Source organism: Aristolochia californica, unplaced genomic scaffold (genome assembly GCF_029961685.1).
Source record: "Aristolochia californica isolate CCGP_79_NKW_82.1479 unplaced genomic scaffold, dmAriCali1.0.hap1 SCAF_11, whole genome shotgun sequence".
Classification (NCBI taxonomy): Eukaryota; Viridiplantae; Streptophyta; class Magnoliopsida; order Piperales; family Aristolochiaceae; genus Aristolochia; species Aristolochia californica.
Genome location: NW_027181782.1, coordinates 35085657 through 35102972, shown reverse-complemented (window position 1 = coordinate 35102972; position 17316 = coordinate 35085657). Strand labels below are relative to the sequence as shown.

Genomic DNA, 17316 nt, shown 5'->3' with positions numbered 1-17316 from the left:
ACAGGAACAATTTCAACATGCGGGGATAGCTCAGTTGGGAGAGCGTCAGACTGAAGATCTGAAGGTCGCGTGTTCGATCCACGCTCACCGCATAATTTATTTTCTCTTTTTAAACGTCTGCTCAGTTAAACTTTGGACCCTAAATGAAATTTTATCACTTATTTTTGGTGAAAATTGTTATTAAAAATACAAAATTACTTCTAGTATTATAAAACCTGAACCAAATCAGCCAATTGAATTGGATTCAATCAGATCCTACCCCATGTCCAAGTTAATAAAAAATAAAACTTAGGATTAAGTAGCCCAGCGAGCAGTTGCTCCGAACCCTCTCTCATCATCGTCACCCCCTACCACCGCTTGCTGCCGTCAGATCCGTGAGCCACCGATCTCCCCCCTCCTCGGATACCTAAGTTGGTGGACTTAATCAGATCAACAAATTTAATTAGTTAGGTAAATCACATCGAAATCGGAGGCGTTTATATGTAAATGATGGATTAAATTTTTTGGAGGATTTTCCTTACAAATATTTAGAAAAAAATTATCCTTTTTGACTAATTAGGTCGATCGACAATGCAGCTTAGTTGACCCAGGTACACCCAAACTCGATCACCTTAGGTTGGATTTTATCATATAAGTTTTCTCTCTTTTTTTGTTTTGAAGAGTTAGTTATTTTTCTCGAAAATAAAATTTATTTTTATTTATTAGATAGTGATATTTAATTTATTTAATATAGTTAATAAATAGTATATATCTTAAGGTAAAGTGGTAAACAAATAAATAATAAAGATTTGACACATGTCAGGGGTGTTTTCGTAAATAAAATACTCAAGACGCTTCGTATAAATAAGTGGCCGCCACCGGGTTTGAGCGGTTTCCGGGACGAGACCCGGTTTTTCCCGACATTTAAAACCCTAGCGTCCTCCAGAGTTCGCATCTTTCTCACACCCTTCTCTTCTATCAAAACCAGAATCACTGCCTACACTTTTCTTTTTTATTTCTTTCATCCAGCGACTGGATTTCTGGTGTAAGGTAAGCTTCTATCTTTCATTGGTTTTCATTTTCGTGGTTTTAAACTTATGATTCTGTCAGCCTAGATCTCTGCGATCCTGGTCTGTTCATGTAATGTTCCTGGTTTGACTGATATTTTCCAAAATCCAGCTATTCAATAGAAGAATTACACCAGCTTTTGGTGAAATAGGGGGTTGGGGGCGCTGGTGGCGAATCTTTTCTTTTTGTCTCTCTGTAACATCTGCTCGTTCGTATCTGTTTGGATATATACAACCGTGAAATAATGCTTGGTGCTTTACCAATTTTACCTCTTCCGGCCCCTCCGTCCGATGGCAATCTTGGCCCTCTTCCGGCAGCACAAGTATCGGAGGAGAAAACAATTGAGAAGCCGGCGACTGATCAGAAAACGGAAAACTCCGCTCCGACGTCTGTTGCAACACATACTCGGACTATTGGTATTATACACCCTCCACCTGATATTCGGAACATTGTGGACAAAACTGCTCAGTTCGTTGCAAAAAATGGGCCTGAATTTGAGAAGCGAATTCTCGCTAATAATGCTGGTAATGCCAAGTTCAATTTCTTAAGCAGCTCTGACCCATACCATGCTTACTATCAACATCGAATGTCGGAGTTCCGAGCCCAGTTTCAATCATCTGCTCAGCAACCTGCCCCTTCCCAAGCTTCTGATTCTGCTCCTGATGCTGGAGCAGCTGCTGCTGACGCAGCTGATGTTGCTGAAGCAGCTAAGACAGATAACTCTTCCCAGTTCCTGCCTGTGCAGAAGGTTCTTGAACCACCTGAGCCTGAGCAGTATACTGTTCGACTTCCAGAAGGGATAACGGGAGAGGAACTTGACATTATTAAGCTGACTGCTCAATTTATTGCTCGAAATGGGAAGTCCTTTTTAACTGGTCTCACAAGTCGAGAGATGAACAATCCGCAGTTCCATTTTCTTAAACCAACACATAGCATGTTTACATTTTTTACTGCACTTGCTGATGCTTACTCGAAGGTTTTGATGCCGCCTAAGGACATAACGGACAAGTTGAGGAAGAGTGTTACTGATATGACAACTGTTCTTGAGAGGTGCTTGCATCGACTGGAGTGGGAGAAGTCACAAGAACAGGCAAGGCAGAAAGCTGAAGACGAAATAGAGCAAGAAAGAATGCAAATGGCGATGATCGACTGGCATGATTTTGTTGTGGTGGAAGCAATTGACTTTGCAGATGATGAAGATGATGAGTTGCCTCAACCCATGACTTTGGAGGAAGTTGTTAGGAGGAGCAAGATGTCTGCCATGGAAGAAGACGAAATTGTGGAGCCAGGGAAAGAGGTGGAAATGGAAATGGATGAAGAAGAAGTTCAGCTGGTTGAAGAAGGAATGAGAGCAGCCAGTCTTGAAGGGAACAAGGATGAGAACAAAATTAATGAGGTGAGAGTCCCTGATGAGCCGGAGGCTCCAATGAGAATAGTGAAAAACTGGAAAAGGCCGGAGGAAAGGAACGTTGCAGAAAAAGATCCAACAAAATATGGTATTTCTCCTATTACGGGTGAGCTGATCCCTCTCAACGAGGCAGCAGAGCACTTGCGAATTTCCCTAATTGATCCCAAGTACAAAGAACAGAAGGAAAGGATGTTTGCTAAAATTCGTGAGACAACACTCGCTTCTGATGATGAAATATCAAGAAATATTAATGGACTGGCACGAACTCGTCCCGATATCTTTGGAACTACAGATGAAGAAGTTCTTAATGCTGTTAAGGCAGAAATAGTTAAGAAGAGAGAGGAGCAACCTAAACAGGTCATATGGGATGGTCACACAGGCAGCATTGGCCGAACGGCAAACCAGGCTATGTCTCAGAATCTGTCAGCTGAGGAGCAAAACGATTTTGCCAATGCTGAAGCAAAGAATCTACCAGGTCCTGCACCCCTGCCAAGACCTGGGGTACCATCTGTTCGTCCTCTGCCTCCCCCACCTGGACTTGCCCTGAATATTCCTCGACCTGGTGCAGTGCAGTACTCTGGACCCGGTAGTAATGGTGTCCTTATGCACCTACCTCCCAGACCACAAGGTGTGCCAATGATGCAACCGATAAGGCCAGCACCTCCTATGCCAATATCCTCAGGGCAGCAACCTCTAATGGTTCGACCACCACTTCCCCCTTCAGTTTCTGTGACGGTGAACCCTCCACCTCCACCAGGGTCACAGTTCCCACCCTTAGGTGTTCATCGACCTTTCATGCCGCTGCCTATGCCGCCACCTGCCATGTCTATGCCAATTCCTCCACCCCTCCCTCAAGGAATGCCACCTCCCCCTCCTGAGGAAGCTCCTCCACCACTACCAGATGAACCAGAGCCAAAGAGGCAGAGAGTTGATGATAGCCAGCTTATTCCAGAGGATCAGTTTTTGGCTCAACATCCGGTAATGATTTGTAATTGTTTAAGGCTTTATAGTTCTTTGTTCTCTTTTGGCATATCTTGCTATTTCCCCCTTTTCACTCATTTTTGTTGTTCTTTTCTCTACAACTGCTTATCCGGTACTGGATTTATTTTAATCACTTAAATGTTCTTCCCTCTCAATCTGATCTCTGAATGAAGAATGCTCTCGTTTTTCAGGGATCTGTTCGCATATCTGTATCATTGCCTAATACTGATGAAGGGAACTTGAAGGGACAACTTCTAGAGATCACAATACAGTCTTTATCTGAGACAGTCAGCAGTCTGAAAGAGAAGATTGCTGCAGAGATTCAGCTTCCTGCAAACAAACAGAAATTGAGTGGTCGGGCTGGATTTTTGAAGGACAATCTTTCTCTTGCGTACTATAATATTGGCTCTGGAGAAACCCTTGCCCTTGCATTAAGAGAACGAGGTGGCAGAAAGAAATGAACTCCTCTTGTCACAGTACATTTAAGGTTACTTTTTGAGATATTTTTACGATTTTTGTCACCTGAAAACTCCGTTAAAGAATTTAATGGGAGACATGTTGTTAGGAAGTTGAAGCTCACATTTCAAAATAAAATAAAATTGAAGTTCATATTTGTTACTTTTCTGAGATGTTGCTTATCTTGCACTAACCGAGGATTTTGTTTCTACTGCAGGTGCAGTATTGCGGCTTTTGTTTCTTATTAGCTGGGTCGAAAATACACTACTTCCTCATTGAGGAGCAACTGGAAGCTGGATCCTGTTATTTCTACAAAAAATTTGCTCCTTATGTTTTGCTTGCTCCTTAACAAAAGCAAGTGCATTATGACCAAATTCAAACGGATTCATAAATGTATTTGCAGTTGAAGGCTTAGTATGTCTTTCATAAAGTAGCTTCTCATTTATGTCATGGCATGCAGGTTTTCCTTTCCGATGAAGGATATTGTTGTGGAGGTCTGTTCCAAGTTTATCACTCATTTTTTTACAGTGAATCTGCATTTCCATAGGTTAGGGGTTGCTTCTTTAAATCTGTAGTTCCTTTTGCAGCATGCTCCAGGACTATGCACCAAGGGCAAGGCAGATTGCTGGAGGATGTTTTATGGAGGTCATGCACTTAATGATCTAGCTAAAATTTCTATATTATGTAGTCCCTGCTATTCTAGTTTTTCTAATCTGAATAACCCAGCTGATCAAGCTTGTTAATATCCTTACTGAATACCTGACATTGAAGTGGTGAGGCCATTGCAAACAACTGTCTGAGGGCTCCTGAAGGACGGTAGATTCTTGGTGAAGAACTCTCTTTGCAGTCATATTTCCAATGGTAAGGTTTTTGTTTGAACTGCTATGACGAACTTCCTGGGATAAATAGTGGTTTGATGGCCTGCAGTCTAACCCCCCAACTTCTCTTAGTGATGTATATTTCTTTTCCCTAGCAGTTATGAGACCAGTGATCTGTAAAATGTCTGAACAGAAGCTAGAGACTCCCGATTTAGTTATTTTCGAATTTGAACACCTCTTTTACTTGGTTGAAGATGAGTCTTCAGGAAGATGGACTTTGCACTATGTAGATTGTGAACTTCGCTTCAGAAAATGTACTGGAGGACACAAGTTTTAAGACCTGAGTGTATTTTTCCTGGCAGTCACTTAAGTGAATGTTGAGTCTGCTAAGGAAGTAGCTGATTTGTTTTAGTGTATTTCCGGTTTTGTGTGAGTGGTCTATGCTGACTTAAACCTTGTTGGAAAAACGTCTTAAGCGGGTCCAGGCATTAGATATTGCCTGTAGTCAAGATTGCTTATTTCTTCTAGTTTTTCAGATAAACCTAGACAAGCAAAGCATTATGGTTGCGGTTGTTATTTGGCCGATAACTGAGAGAAACGAGATATCAGACCCAGTTACGACCGCCATTCACCGGGGCTGCGGTCTCCGGCTCCCCTGTCGGCAGGTGACCAACTTTCCGGCACTGGGCAGGCGTCAGTCTCCATGCATGGTCTTATTTATGACTTTGTGGAGACATGTTTTTGGTAAACAAACTCGGTCACTGCACCCTCTTTGTGAAGAGGCATACCTTCTGAACTTACGTGGCTGTTATGCCGAGTTCCGAAGGGTTGTCTCGCGCGCGCCCTTACGTATTCTTTACCTTCCCACCTGTGTCGGTTTCAGGAACAGGTACGAGTTTTCCTACGTTAATCAGGAAAGGCTGAAGGGCATCTAGGCTAGTTCCTATCTCTGGTAACAATATTCTACTTTAGTTTCACAGTAGGCCGTAATGGTCCCGACCAGCTCGTCTTGGAGTAATTTTTTGTGGTGCCGGCAGAGAGCAAGATTGTGGACGAATAGCTCAATACAACTATGCATTTGCCTTGAAAGAACTATATTCAAGTGCCAGACTATTAAACTTCCTTATACAATCTCTTCTCGCCAAGACTACACCACATTCTATAGCACCACTAAATTCTGGATTACCATGGTGAGATTCTCAACTTCCCTAAGTCCTATGAATCTTCCTTCCAGCATTTGAAGAACGCTGCAAGATTTTGAAAGCCAAATATGGGCACCCGAAAAAACGGAACAGATTCTGCATACCCTTCTGCTGCCGTTCAGTGCTCGATGAGCTTAAGCTGCTAATGTAAGTATGCCCCATGTAGATGTATGTGAGCTGTTGCCACAGGAGAACACTTAAACCAATTTGAATGGAGGTACAAACGAAAAACAGATAAACCAGTACCATTCCTCTGGCAGATAGATGTAGAGCAGAGGTTAACAAAGCACGAGTTATTCCAGTGGTGGCACTCAAAAAAGCCATCCTGCTGAAGATGGATACTGGATTTCTGTTCCCATAGTCCAAAGGAGGCCAAATATGAGTACCTGCATATATAGCCATGAAGGAAGCGTACATAGTACTGATGATGACGAAGAACAGGAAAGCGATGAAGCTCCGGTGGTTTGCTGCCCCGACACAATTACCGATCTGTAGAAGATCGTTAAAAACAATCAAATAACGAGCTAACCCCAACATCTGCTAAGATTAACACACTTAAAAGTGTCTCATGCAAAAAAACAAGAAGTAGCTAGACAGGTCATCCAGAGCCCTTTGGCATCACAGTTTGGGGTTCTTTTTTGAGTCAAATATCAGTGATCAGACCCTTCACAGACAGGGGCTAGAGAATGTAAAAAACCATGCTTTGTGCAGCTGCCACCATGAAACTTGTTGCATAAATCTATTACTGAGAACAACCAGTTTGTTACTTATGTATCTGTTTCTTCAGGAGAGTCACTTTCATGAGTACATTGTTAATTGGAAACTGGTCAATTATGTAACTAAAAATGGCCAACAGGAGATCAAATCAAGGTCGTTTCTTCACTCTCACGGTAAACAAGGTTTCCTGCAAAGCAATATTACTCCATAGACAGATGGATATAAAGAGTTCCTTGTCCTCCAGTATTAAGTACTAAAATAAAACCAATGAAAAAGAGATGAAAATCTGGAATTTGAGTGAATACTTACAAAAGGGCAATGATGATCCATGTCAAGTACACACATTCCACAAGAACGGCAATGATGTGTCCTAGGTGACTTCGGCTTTGCACAATGAACACACAATGTGTAGTCTTCTAGTGTTCCTCTATCCACTACTGGATAACTACCCCATATAACATTTGGTGGGGCCCCAGGAGATCGAAATGCTGCTAACCAGAAGCTAGAAAGAGTGCTCACAGATAAGATAAAAGCAATGGTTGAGTGGAAAATCCCGCGTAGGAGACTGATTGAGAACACAACAGGGCAGACTGCCCACACACCACCACCTGGGAATTGTTATGTAAATCAATAAAATAGGAAACAACTTTATCTAACTGAACAGAGTTTGTGGAATACCTATGACAAAGAGCATAAACAGAATAAGGATAGTGATGAAAACACGATCCTGAATACATCTCCAACGATAAGCACACCGACTTTCATGCCTTTGATTTTGATTTGTCAGAGCACCTTGATTAGTCAAAGCACCACACCATCCACACTTGAAAACTGGACTATATGATGGAAGAAGAAGGCGTAACCCACAACCCCAACATTTTGACTCAAATCCCTCCGGCATAGAAGCAACATGTTGCTCTTCCTACAGGTTGCCAAATTTTCAAGTAAAAAAAACTGAAGATTGATGGTGAATTACTAAATAAGAAAATCAGCACAGTTGCTTTCTTGAAAGCTCTTCTTTTTTTCTGGTTGATGTACGTATACATTAGTGAAAGCACTTGAGGTAATATACTTTTTATTCTAATATGAAATGCATGGTCTGTTAGTGGAAGCAGGACTTAAATACCACGAAGTCACTTTCACATTTATAGCAATGCATCATTTATAGACAAAAAAGAAAAAAAGAAAACAGAGAGGCAGCCTCAAAATCTAAATTTGATACAAGTCCCCAAGGCATGGTAAACAATCAAAATGTAGTTGATAAACAGAGCTAGCACTCAAGTAACTCACCATTGTAGAATCAACAATATAGACATTGTGAATTTCAAGTTTAATGGATCCAAGTTAAAGTTCCAATGGCAGTTCTGTAGTAGCAAGATTGAATGAAGAATTCAAGGAAACTAATTTGGTGTAAGAATAAGAAACAAAAAACTTTGCTGTGACAACAACTGAATTTTTTTTTATTAATTTGCAAAATTTATCATTTTTACAGAAAGTCTCCATGTTTGTAACCTACAAGCACGTATGAACTAAGTAACATTGACATGACAGGAATTTCCTAGAATTGAACCACCAAGTAACAATAGGAATTTTGGGTTTACTGAAACAATAAGGCCTGACAAGCATTCCACTATCAATATAAGACAAAAACTAGAGATAATAAACAAGCAGTCAGTCCTTCAATAAAAAATACTTCTTTTTAGGCAAGCAAAGCAAAACAAGAAGAAAAGGAGTGCAGACCTTTTACAACGACGGATTGGAGATTCACCCCTTTTTTAGATACACCAACAACAGCATTATTATTTTAAGAAAAGATATAAAGACATTTTAACCAAAACCTTCCCAACAAACAACCAAACATTTAAAGATAAGAAACAAAAATTTCTAAGAAAAGACTATCCCATAATAAACTCTCTTCTCAATAGAACTTTCTTTTCTTCTTTTTTCATGCATAAACTTCAGTCTATTTGGATGGCACTAATTCTTCTCATATTCTTCAACTATTGTTTCCACCTTAGAGCCATATCCTACATCACAATTTCACTTAGAAAAGTAGAAAACCTTATTCATTGAAAAATTTACATGTGTTTTAGGGTTCAAAACACTTCAAATCAAGAATTCACTAACTTCATTCTTAAAACTTGACAGTAAAGCAACCATAACAGTGCAAAAAAAGGGTCCTTCAGTTTTGAGTCTTAAAGACAAAGTCATCAAAGAGGAAATTTTGAGCTGGCTATTTTCTTTGTACCAATGTATACTGGTGACTACCAAAAAAAAAAGAAAAAAAGAACTGGAAAAAGAAGAAACACCTGTGCACACTAATTTGATAATTAATTTGCTTGAACTGATAAGTTTATACCTTTTAAACAAATGCAAAATAACAGCAATTCTACATCCGCTAAGTATACTCTTGCCATTCACACATATAAAGCCTCTGTTTCATGAGCTAAATAATAAGTGTGGTGTATTATTTAGCACATAATGGCCCAAACAACAATAGCAATCAAATTGAAGCAAATGATGTAATATGCTAAAAAAAATGACTTTTTATGAGGATATCCTATCATTAATAGTAAAAGATATTCTTCACAGTGAAAATTAAAAGATTGCCTATATTTACGAGAGAGAAAGTCGGACAAAGCAAGAAGATGTCATTGGACCCCCAATTAACTCTGCAAAAGTCAACCACTTCATCACTCAGAGAAGCGACAAATATCAACCACTACGAATTTCATGCATCGTTTTAAGCTTACGTATTCAGTCAAAGATTCGAGGCACAATAGAAAAAGTACAAATGTTGACCTTCCAAACTAACTGCATAACCACATGACGACAAATAACATATTCGACAAAGTACCTGACCACTGAGCATGGATTGCACGTAACATTCTTAATGCAGAAACTGCAACTCATAATAATGGTATTTGCCAATATTGGTTTTGCATGTTCATACAACTTTTTGATCATCTCATGCAACTTTAGTAAAGTACTATTAGAACATTTTGCTGCTGGCATGGCTGAATTTTCTCCTCTATTTGGATCATTATCTCTCGCATGAGAAAAGAAACTGAAATCCCCACATAAGCAAGCAAAGTATCTTACATATTTCGAGCCATAAAGATCCATTCCATGCTGAATATATCCGTATCCAATCAGATTACTATGATCTGATCCTCTGGGACCTCATGAAAGCTACTGCATTATCTTTCAATGCAACAAAAATCAAGCAAGGAGCACAGAGAGAGGGGATTCACCTAATGGAATGAAATACTATGGACAACTTGAAACCTTGATTGCTCCTTATCCACAAAATAAGAAAGATGTGCTTTTTTATCCAGCACACATGGATATCTAATTCATTTTCTCTATAATAACAGAACTTCCATAAATAGAGATTCAACATTCCCTCATTAACAGAAAAACTGAGGAATTATAGATGCAGGTGTATATATACTCCTGCATGTACATTGATACCGCAGGAATAACTATATATACTAAATTTAGACAAAGCAAGAATGAGTAACACATTAGATCCTAAACAATCCAAGACATATAATAGAGTAAAAGAAAGAAGATAGAAGAGGTTCATCAGTATTCCACACACAAGGATATCAAATTCATTTTCTCTATAATAACGGAACTTCCATGAATACAGATGTTCAGCAATCCCTCATTAACAAAACAAAAGAGGAATTATACATGCATGTTTATATGTTCTTCTGCATGTACATTGATACCGCAACAATAATTATACACGCTAAATCATTGACAAAGCAAGAATCACTAAACATATTACATCCTAAACAATCCAAGACATATCATAGAGTAAAAGAAAGAAGATAGAAGACCTAAAAAACTTGAAAAATACAACGTTCAAATACCCAACAATCCAAATAAATGAAATCTGCACAAACAATATATCGAGAAGGAAATAAGATGAGAAAAAACAAGTAGAACGACGTACCATGATCTCTTGATCCATGTCTTTGTCGATATTTCAAGCTGAAGAACCAAAATATAAAATTCTCTCCACTTCGCTCTCTCAATCATCCAGCAAGCAATGCAAAGGTTGAAATACGAGTCGTATCGAGTCTCTGAACATTAAATAACACCTTTCCCCGGTACAGTAGAAAAAGTAAAAGCAGAAGGGATTGAAGAGGTAAGGGATTTTGCAGCCACGAAGGCTAGTTGGTTAGAGAGCAAACAAAACCAAATATATCCGCAAATAAATAAATAAACTGTGTACCCGCAGGCTGTATTTGTTGCAAAACTTTGAATTTTTTATTCTGCGGGAAGCCATGTAGGAAAATTCGCTCTGTGTTAGAGCAAAAATTACCAAAGAAGTGTCATTTATTTCGAGAAATAATTTATGGGAAGCTGCTACAGAGAATACCACAACAGTCATTTCATGGTCAAGGATGAACCCACCAGAACGCATAAAAATGTGAAAATTCTGCTGCCGATGGCATTTGGCACCTCCTTTCTGTTCTTCCGCTCCGCAACTCCCATGGCGAACGGGGAAAACAATAGAATTTATTTCTGCCTCAAGGGTATAAATGTAATTTAATAACCATAGGTAAAAAGAATATCAGGAAGTGTTCAGAGCACAACGTTATTTTCGTCTTTTCACCATTTTCATGACGACAAAAATCAGCTGAAACTCAGAAGAGTAAGGGCAGATATTTTGAGGAAAAAGGATAATACCTGCGCTCTTTCTTTCTGTATCTTTGCACATGGCAGCTAACAGCTCTTAAATCTCGTCTTTCCTTCAAAGTCGCCTTTCAGCTCCAGGTTTGCTTTACCATGGGCTCCGTTTGTTTTACCTGTTTTTGTATTCTTTATGTCTTTTTGTAGGAGGCGCTCCTTCTGTGTTCAGTCATGGGAGTTCCACTCTCCTAAAATGGTCCACAGTCTTCCTTCAATTTCTTATGTTAATTATACTGTAAATTTACCTTCTGGTCGTGGGTATATGACGAAAACGTTTTATTTATCGCAATAGCCATGGATCATTTGAAATCACGATGTTTTCTAAGAAATTGTCATCATGTATGATGTTTGCTTATATTTTACAGTTAACTGTCCATTGAATTCTTCCCAAAAATATTATGAAATTTTATTAGAAATTGTGCTTGAACAAGCTGGGACAAGAAATCACATATCTGCTGCCACAGAAATACATAAAAGTTTCAACTCATTGCCTCTTGTGGATTTAGGTATGACTCGATCGATTAGTGAAAATGGTCGGTAGGAGTTCGATTTCACCATTTCAATTTCTTTACTTATGGATGAGTTTTGATGTCCATGAGAGAACAGAGTTCAAAACTTAAAAATCCTCAACGGATTTCCGTGCAGGAAGCTGATATTGACTTCAATCTCTATATGATAAGTAGTACAAGGCAAAGAACAAGTCTTAGATGAGTACATTTTGTCTATTTGGAGAATATCCCTAGTCACAGGCCTAGTTGATGGTAATTTGATAAGATTGAGTTCATAAGAGTTTTTTATGAACCCAAGGTTAACTCCTAGCCAGATTGTTTTTCAAAGGGTTTATATACACTGTGTAAACCTGCCAAGAAGAAAGATAGGATTTGCTGAAACAAACAATATCCAGCCTCTGAAACAGGAAGCTGTGATTGGTCCCCTAAATGGGTCAAACAAGAGGAGACCAATCACAGCCTCTGAAACAGGAAGTTGTGATACCAAATGTTAAGCACCTAGCCAATACTATCCAAAAGACCGGCCTGATAGGTAGCGGAAAGCCAAGTACTTAACCCCAGGATCATAACATATTTCAGAGGCTCTATACATTTTCTTGTTTCAGCAAATCCTAACCTTGATTGGAACACATTGTGGCTTCCCCTCAATATACTTCATGATTTTTCTAAAGAAGTTAAAATGACAAATGATAGTGAGCAGAAGTTAGATGGAGTAGAAGATTCTTTGATGAAGAAGGGGTCTGCCATATTCTGCTTCTAAGAGAATTAAAAAAGAGAGGGCTGAAAACCTGAAGCAGCAATGCAGCTTTTTTCTGAAGTAGTGCACTCACTGTGGGAAGTGGTGACTCTTGGTAGTTCCATGAATCAATCACATGGAAAGTCTCAGATGTCTCTAATGTGACAATGGTAAGATCTTGTGATGATACTTTGGCTCTCTATGTTGGAATGGTTTGTGGATAAACAGCCCTTAATGCTGATCCAACAAGTATATTGGTCCAAAATGGGACAAGGTTACTTTCAGTCTTATCACTTGCTTCATACAAATCTCCTTCTTTCACTCGCATGAGTGCATTGTTGCTTCGATAATGTTAGATTATATGTTTTGTATGCTTTGTATGCGAAATCTATTCCAGAGCCACTGCAAGGACTTTGTTGGTTTGATAGGTAAAACTAATGAAGCCATTGCAAATTCATAGAACCTAGAGATGGACTACAGATTAAGTCCTTGTACTGATTCCCTAATATATTCCATTTCCACAACACCCTTTTCTTCTGCACTCAAGGAAATATAACATACATGATCGTCTCTCTCCAGGATTGCATATGCACTTGAGCAAGTATTGTTTCTCGTGTTTTAGGGTCTGTTTGGAACCCCTAGAAAAGAAAGATAAGCAAAGTGAGAATCCTTCACTTATTCCAAACTTTGGAGTAAACTGATGTATCATGTGCTATTGAGTTATGTATGGCATAGGAATTTCACCATTAGCACTTGAGATCAGCCTGAGTTCATTGAATGCGTTTTGAAAATTCAATCTTCAATACTTTTGTCCACTCCTCATCATGTTGGCTTGATTATAAGCATGATTTATTCACTTGATGTTTCGAGTAACAGGAGACTGCAAAGGCCAGAAAAGGGGGCAAACACCCCCACGGAGGAAGCACACAAAGCATCTCCTGCTATTTCCATGTCAGAAATTTTTGCCACAGCTGACCTGCAGTTTCAGCATTCAATACTCCATATGCCGAAGCGTTCAAAATCTCCATGCTCATAGAATGTAAATGTTGTATCAGAATTTTGGTTTCATTCACATTTCAAACATTTGTGAATTTGACTCTCTTTTTTTTTTTTTTTTTTTTGTGGCAATAGATTCGCCTACTACAACAAATGGCCAATAAAAACAGGAAGAAGTTGATTCCAGCAAAACCCAGAAATGGGCCGTTCTTGTTTCCAGATTAAATCGCGCTTGAAGTGTCTCCATCTAAATACGCTCGTCTCTGAGATCTAAAAGTCACTTACAAGGAAATTTCCTGATAATGCAACCTGCACAAGATTACGCCAATAGAAAGTAGTGCGTTAACAAAATGAACTATTCTTCAACCAGGTGCCACAGAAAGGGGAAGGTCGAATCGAATCAGCTAACCTTCTCGCCCATCTTGAATGGAGGCAGACCCCTGTAGGGACATCCACCACAGCGAAATGCATCACCCAGCCCGCACTGCAGTAATGTAGGAAATAAGGCCATCAGATAACATCAACCCATCACAACAGAAAACCGTGACTTCCATAGCTGATAAAGAAGATTTTAAGATTCTTACACTGCCACATGCTGACTGAGGGTTATTCATTTGCTCTTCAGTAAGGCCAATCTTGATAGTTTTTTCTTCTGCCTCAGCCCGACCACAAGTGCAGTCCTTGCAGGCCTTTCGTGTGCTTCCGACTTCACAATCACCCACTATACATGGTGAATCAATATCAGATCTGCAACAACAATACCAAACTAAAGTAGCGAAATTCAGTATTTTTTACTAGGTTCTAAGAGTGCCTCACCAACTGGCAGCTGGGGCTTCTTCATGTCTTCCTCCGTCAAAAGGCTATCCTCATCAATCAGATCTGAATCATCATCAATCTGTATTTTTGGTAAAATCTTTGTTGCACGCTTTATGGAGAAGGATGAGCCAATTGTCCAAGAGGGCTTCTTGGCCTTCATCTGCAAACCATGTTAAGTTAGAGGTACAAAAGAATTATAAAATACGAAAAGAAACCTTTACAAGCAATTAAGGGTTGAGCTTTCACTTAACTGTAATAGATTGGACCTCATTCGGTAATAAAGAGTTCAATTGGAGAACTACTGATTCCAGGTATCCAGCTATCAGTAGTTTGCGCTCAAGCGAAGATTTAGACTGCACAGAAACATCATTCGAAAATTATCCAAGAGAATCTACTGTTTTTATCAGCACACATTGTATCCTACTACCATAAAAAATGTGATAAAACTAGTTACCTTTTCTGTATGCTCGTCGGCAACAGATGTCTGTACTATGATTGTGCCACCAGGTTTCAATACTCTGAAAAACTCTTCAAGCCACTGCTCATTGAGAACAGTAGGTTCTTTGAAGATGGATAGAACAACGTCTAATGATGAAGATTCAATTGGCAACTGTCCTGTAAATCATCCCAATACAAGTAAATGCATAAGATATCTGGACTCTTTCAGTAAAACATTTCATGGTTGAAAGAGCAACTCCAAGGATTCTCCATGCACAGAATTTAGGTAGCAAATACTCCGATTAGAAAAAAAACACGGAAGTAGTTTCACAAAAAAGAAAACAATGACTCAGCACAACAATCACTGATTTCCCAGGAAAACTCCTCAATTAGATGAACTCTTTTCTCCTTATTTAACTACCTACAAGCTAACTTACAGTCTGTTAACTTTAAAGGTTTAAAAACTACAAGTACAGATTTGCCTCTCTGATCAAACATTCATGGTAAGTTTACAATGAAGCTAGACTTAAACAACATGTTGATGCTGCCCCAGTAAATATAATACTAAAAAAGAAATCGACAAGGAGTAATTACTTATCTAGTCAACCCTAGTAGACTATACTGTAATAAAATTTGCAAATTCATATGTCAATTACCTCCAAAGATTTAATTACCAAAACTAGATATGGTCAGTGTCCATGTCTAAGGGTATCATAGGACATCAAAATCAGTATTACATGTTGAAATAAAAGAATGAAACTCAGTGAGATTTCCAGTCAGGAAACCCAGAATTCAACTACACACCTAACCGCCAACTAAATAGTGGAAAGAATATAGAGAGACATACAAACAGAGTAAAAACACTAAAACTTGAGGGAGTAAAACCAAGGACATTTGCTAGAACGAAGGAGATGTTACTTGAGGCAGAAACTTGTGTCATAACAACTGTGTCATTTTCACCAACCACTTCAACTCCAACCTCCTTTATTGTTGACAAGACTGAGGTAATAGGTGCCACCTCATTATCTGTCACAACCAACGAGTTTGCCATCTTTGCAGTTGCATCCTGCAAATAGTCACCACATTTACTACTTTGCAACAGCGAGTTAAGAATAATGAACAATATCTGGAATCTAAAATAAATGAACAATCTCACCACACTATAACAAAGTTTAAGAGTAAGACAAACTATGGATCGGAAGCCTCCCAGGAATATTTTCTAACAGATTTGATGTTAACAGCTTAAAAAAAAAATGAACTCTAGGTTGAATGGAGAAAACAAAAGGTATAGGGACCATTTAATTACATGCAAGAAATTAGATTGTTATATCTATATCTTCAGAAGAGCTATCTAAAACTTTCGGAAAATTAAGAGAAAATGTTATCAACAAAAAGACAATGAATTGATCGTAAGATCACCAGTGATAGACATCAATACCAAAAACATAAAACTAGAATATCTTTAAAAAAAAAAAATCTAAGAGATGAATGAATAGAATATTAACTAAAGGTACTCTAATTGCATTCAGAAATAAGGAAACATAATGCAATCATATACTAGACTTTTCATCTGTGCTGGAATTCGTAGAAGAGTTGGTTCTAAATTTACAAATGTGCGTATCACCATTCACTCAAATTTTCCTTTCAGAAGGGTGCATACACATGAAAATGTTCGACATAACGCACAAATTACAAGCTCTTTTCATCGGAAAAGTGCAAAGACGACCAGAGGGGCTTCAAATAAAAATCCAATAAATAAAACATAAAAATAGGAACATGAAAAGTATAGCTGTTAATTTGAAGAAAAACAACAGGAACGATTCCAACCGTATCGGCGCGCAGACAATCATACTACTCGTCACCGAATCAAGTCCATGTTCACTAAAAGCCCAAGGATGTATTACTTCTGCAAGCTAATATCTTGATCCCATTCACCCATTAAAAAAATAAAAATTCTTTACATGCTTAGAACCAAAACAACAAAATACAGAGAAAATTCCCCTCCCACAAAAAAAAGGCACCATAATCCCACTCCCAGCGAAAGATTTCCTACCATAAAACAAAAACATGGAAAGAAGAAACTCACCATATCGAAAAAAAGTAAGACCGACGCCGCTCACCAAAACTCTTAATTCAACTGTAGCAGAAAAGAATAGCACCGAATTCAAAAACCTCCCGAGAGAAATTAACCTTCTGGGCAGGAAACCCTAGATTCTACTCAAGAGGCCAGAACAAGAGAGAAGCGCGCGACCTCGAGGGAATTTCGCCGAAGCAGCAAATCACGTGAAGAAAAGCCGTTTTTCGGAGTCACAGACGCGGGCTTCTCTCGTCTCTCTGGTCGGCAGCCTCGTCCTTTTTATACCCGCAGGCAGGAGCGGTTCGAATTGGGTTTGGCAAAATGGGCTTGTGATTTGCCCAACTTTTTCCAAACCGAAATCATTTTCACAGGTCATAATAGTACAAGGACAGGTTCAGCTTTTCTTCT

At 38.9% G+C, this 17316-nt stretch overlaps 3 protein-coding genes, 1 long non-coding RNA gene and 1 other non-coding gene across 13 annotated transcripts; 3 read left to right on the top strand and 2 right to left on the bottom strand.

Annotated features, from left to right (window-relative positions):
* The first annotated feature begins 19 nt into the window (after window positions 1–19).
* On the top strand, window positions 20–92 carry TRNAF-GAA (transfer RNA phenylalanine (anticodon GAA)). The gene has a single exon. It is a non-coding gene; the product is annotated as a tRNA-Phe (tRNA).
* Window positions 93–886: 794 nt separating this feature from the next.
* Window positions 887–4963, top strand: LOC137945008 (probable splicing factor 3A subunit 1). Of its 5 annotated transcripts, none has more exons than XR_011110870.1 (6): window positions 887–1029; window positions 1159–3433; window positions 3628–3923; window positions 4110–4246; window positions 4353–4386; window positions 4480–4963. XR_011110870.1 is itself a non-coding variant. In XM_068790866.1 (4 exons), exons 2-3 carry the CDS (start codon window positions 1292–1294, stop codon window positions 3895–3897), a joined length of 2412 nt encoding a protein of 803 aa, XP_068646967.1. In that variant the 5' UTR covers window positions 887–1029; window positions 1159–1291; the 3' UTR covers window positions 3898–3923; window positions 4110–4963. The 5 variants fall into 5 exon arrangements, 1 of the variants encoding a protein (XP_068646967.1); XR_011110871.1 differs by having other exon boundaries at window positions 4110–4386; window positions 4480–4537; window positions 4664–4963; XR_011110872.1 differs by having other exon boundaries at window positions 4110–4386; window positions 4480–4753; window positions 4869–4963.
* An 802-nt stretch (window positions 4964–5765) lies between these two features.
* LOC137945004 (protein S-acyltransferase 11-like) lies at window positions 5766–11374 on the bottom strand. Of its 5 annotated transcripts, XM_068790862.1 has the most exons (7): window positions 11334–11374; window positions 11058–11168; window positions 10876–10944; window positions 10594–10741; window positions 7308–7551; window positions 6939–7237; window positions 5766–6401 (listed from the first exon to the last, which is right to left on the bottom strand). In XM_068790862.1, the coding sequence occupies exons 4-7, from the start codon at window positions 10609–10611 to the stop codon at window positions 5919–5921; spliced, it is 1044 nt and encodes a 347-aa protein (XP_068646963.1). In that variant the 5' UTR covers window positions 10612–10741; window positions 10876–10944; window positions 11058–11168; window positions 11334–11374; the 3' UTR covers window positions 5766–5918. The 5 variants fall into 5 exon arrangements, with proteins under 5 accessions (XP_068646963.1, XP_068646960.1, XP_068646964.1 ...); XM_068790859.1 differs by having other exon boundaries at window positions 10594–10944; XM_068790863.1 differs by lacking the exon at window positions 11334–11374 and having other exon boundaries at window positions 10594–10723; window positions 10876–10915; window positions 11058–11117.
* LOC137945007 (uncharacterized) lies at window positions 11289–13709 on the top strand. The gene is made up of 2 exons (XR_011110868.1): window positions 11289–11420; window positions 13458–13709. It is a non-coding gene; the product is annotated as an uncharacterized lncRNA (long non-coding RNA).
* On the bottom strand, window positions 13592–17145 carry LOC137945006 (anamorsin homolog). The gene is made up of 8 exons (XM_068790864.1): window positions 16918–17145; window positions 15750–15897; window positions 14848–15008; window positions 14645–14746; window positions 14394–14553; window positions 14162–14298; window positions 13987–14061; window positions 13592–13886 (listed from the first exon to the last, which is right to left on the bottom strand). Exons 1-8 carry the CDS (start codon window positions 16918–16920, stop codon window positions 13848–13850), a joined length of 825 nt encoding a protein of 274 aa, XP_068646965.1. The 5' UTR covers window positions 16921–17145; the 3' UTR covers window positions 13592–13847.
* Between the last annotated feature and the right edge of the window lie 171 nt (window positions 17146–17316).

Coding starts and splice junctions, on each gene's coding strand:
- LOC137945004 (XM_068790859.1), bottom strand. Junction 7,238..7,307: donor GTTTATGCTCTTTGTCATAG/GTATTCCACAAA, acceptor AACAATTCCCAG/GTGGTGGTGTGTGGGCAGTC. Junction 6,402..6,938: donor TGGATCATCATTGCCCTTTT/GTAAGTATTCAC, acceptor GATCTTCTACAG/ATCGGTAATTGTGTCGGGGC.
- LOC137945006 (XM_068790864.1), bottom strand. Junction 14,554..14,644: donor ATGAGGTCCAATCTATTACA/GTTAAGTGAAAG, acceptor CATGGTTTGCAG/ATGAAGGCCAAGAAGCCCTC. Junction 14,299..14,393: donor GAAGCCCCAGCTGCCAGTTG/GTGAGGCACTCT, acceptor CACCATGTATAG/TGGGTGATTGTGAAGTCGGA.
- LOC137945008 (XM_068790866.1), top strand. CDS start 1,292: ATGCTTGGTGCTTTACCAATTTTACCTCTTCCGGCCCCTCCGTCCGAT. Junction 3,434..3,627: donor AGTTTTTGGCTCAACATCCG/GTAATGATTTGT, acceptor CTCGTTTTTCAG/GGATCTGTTCGCATATCTGT.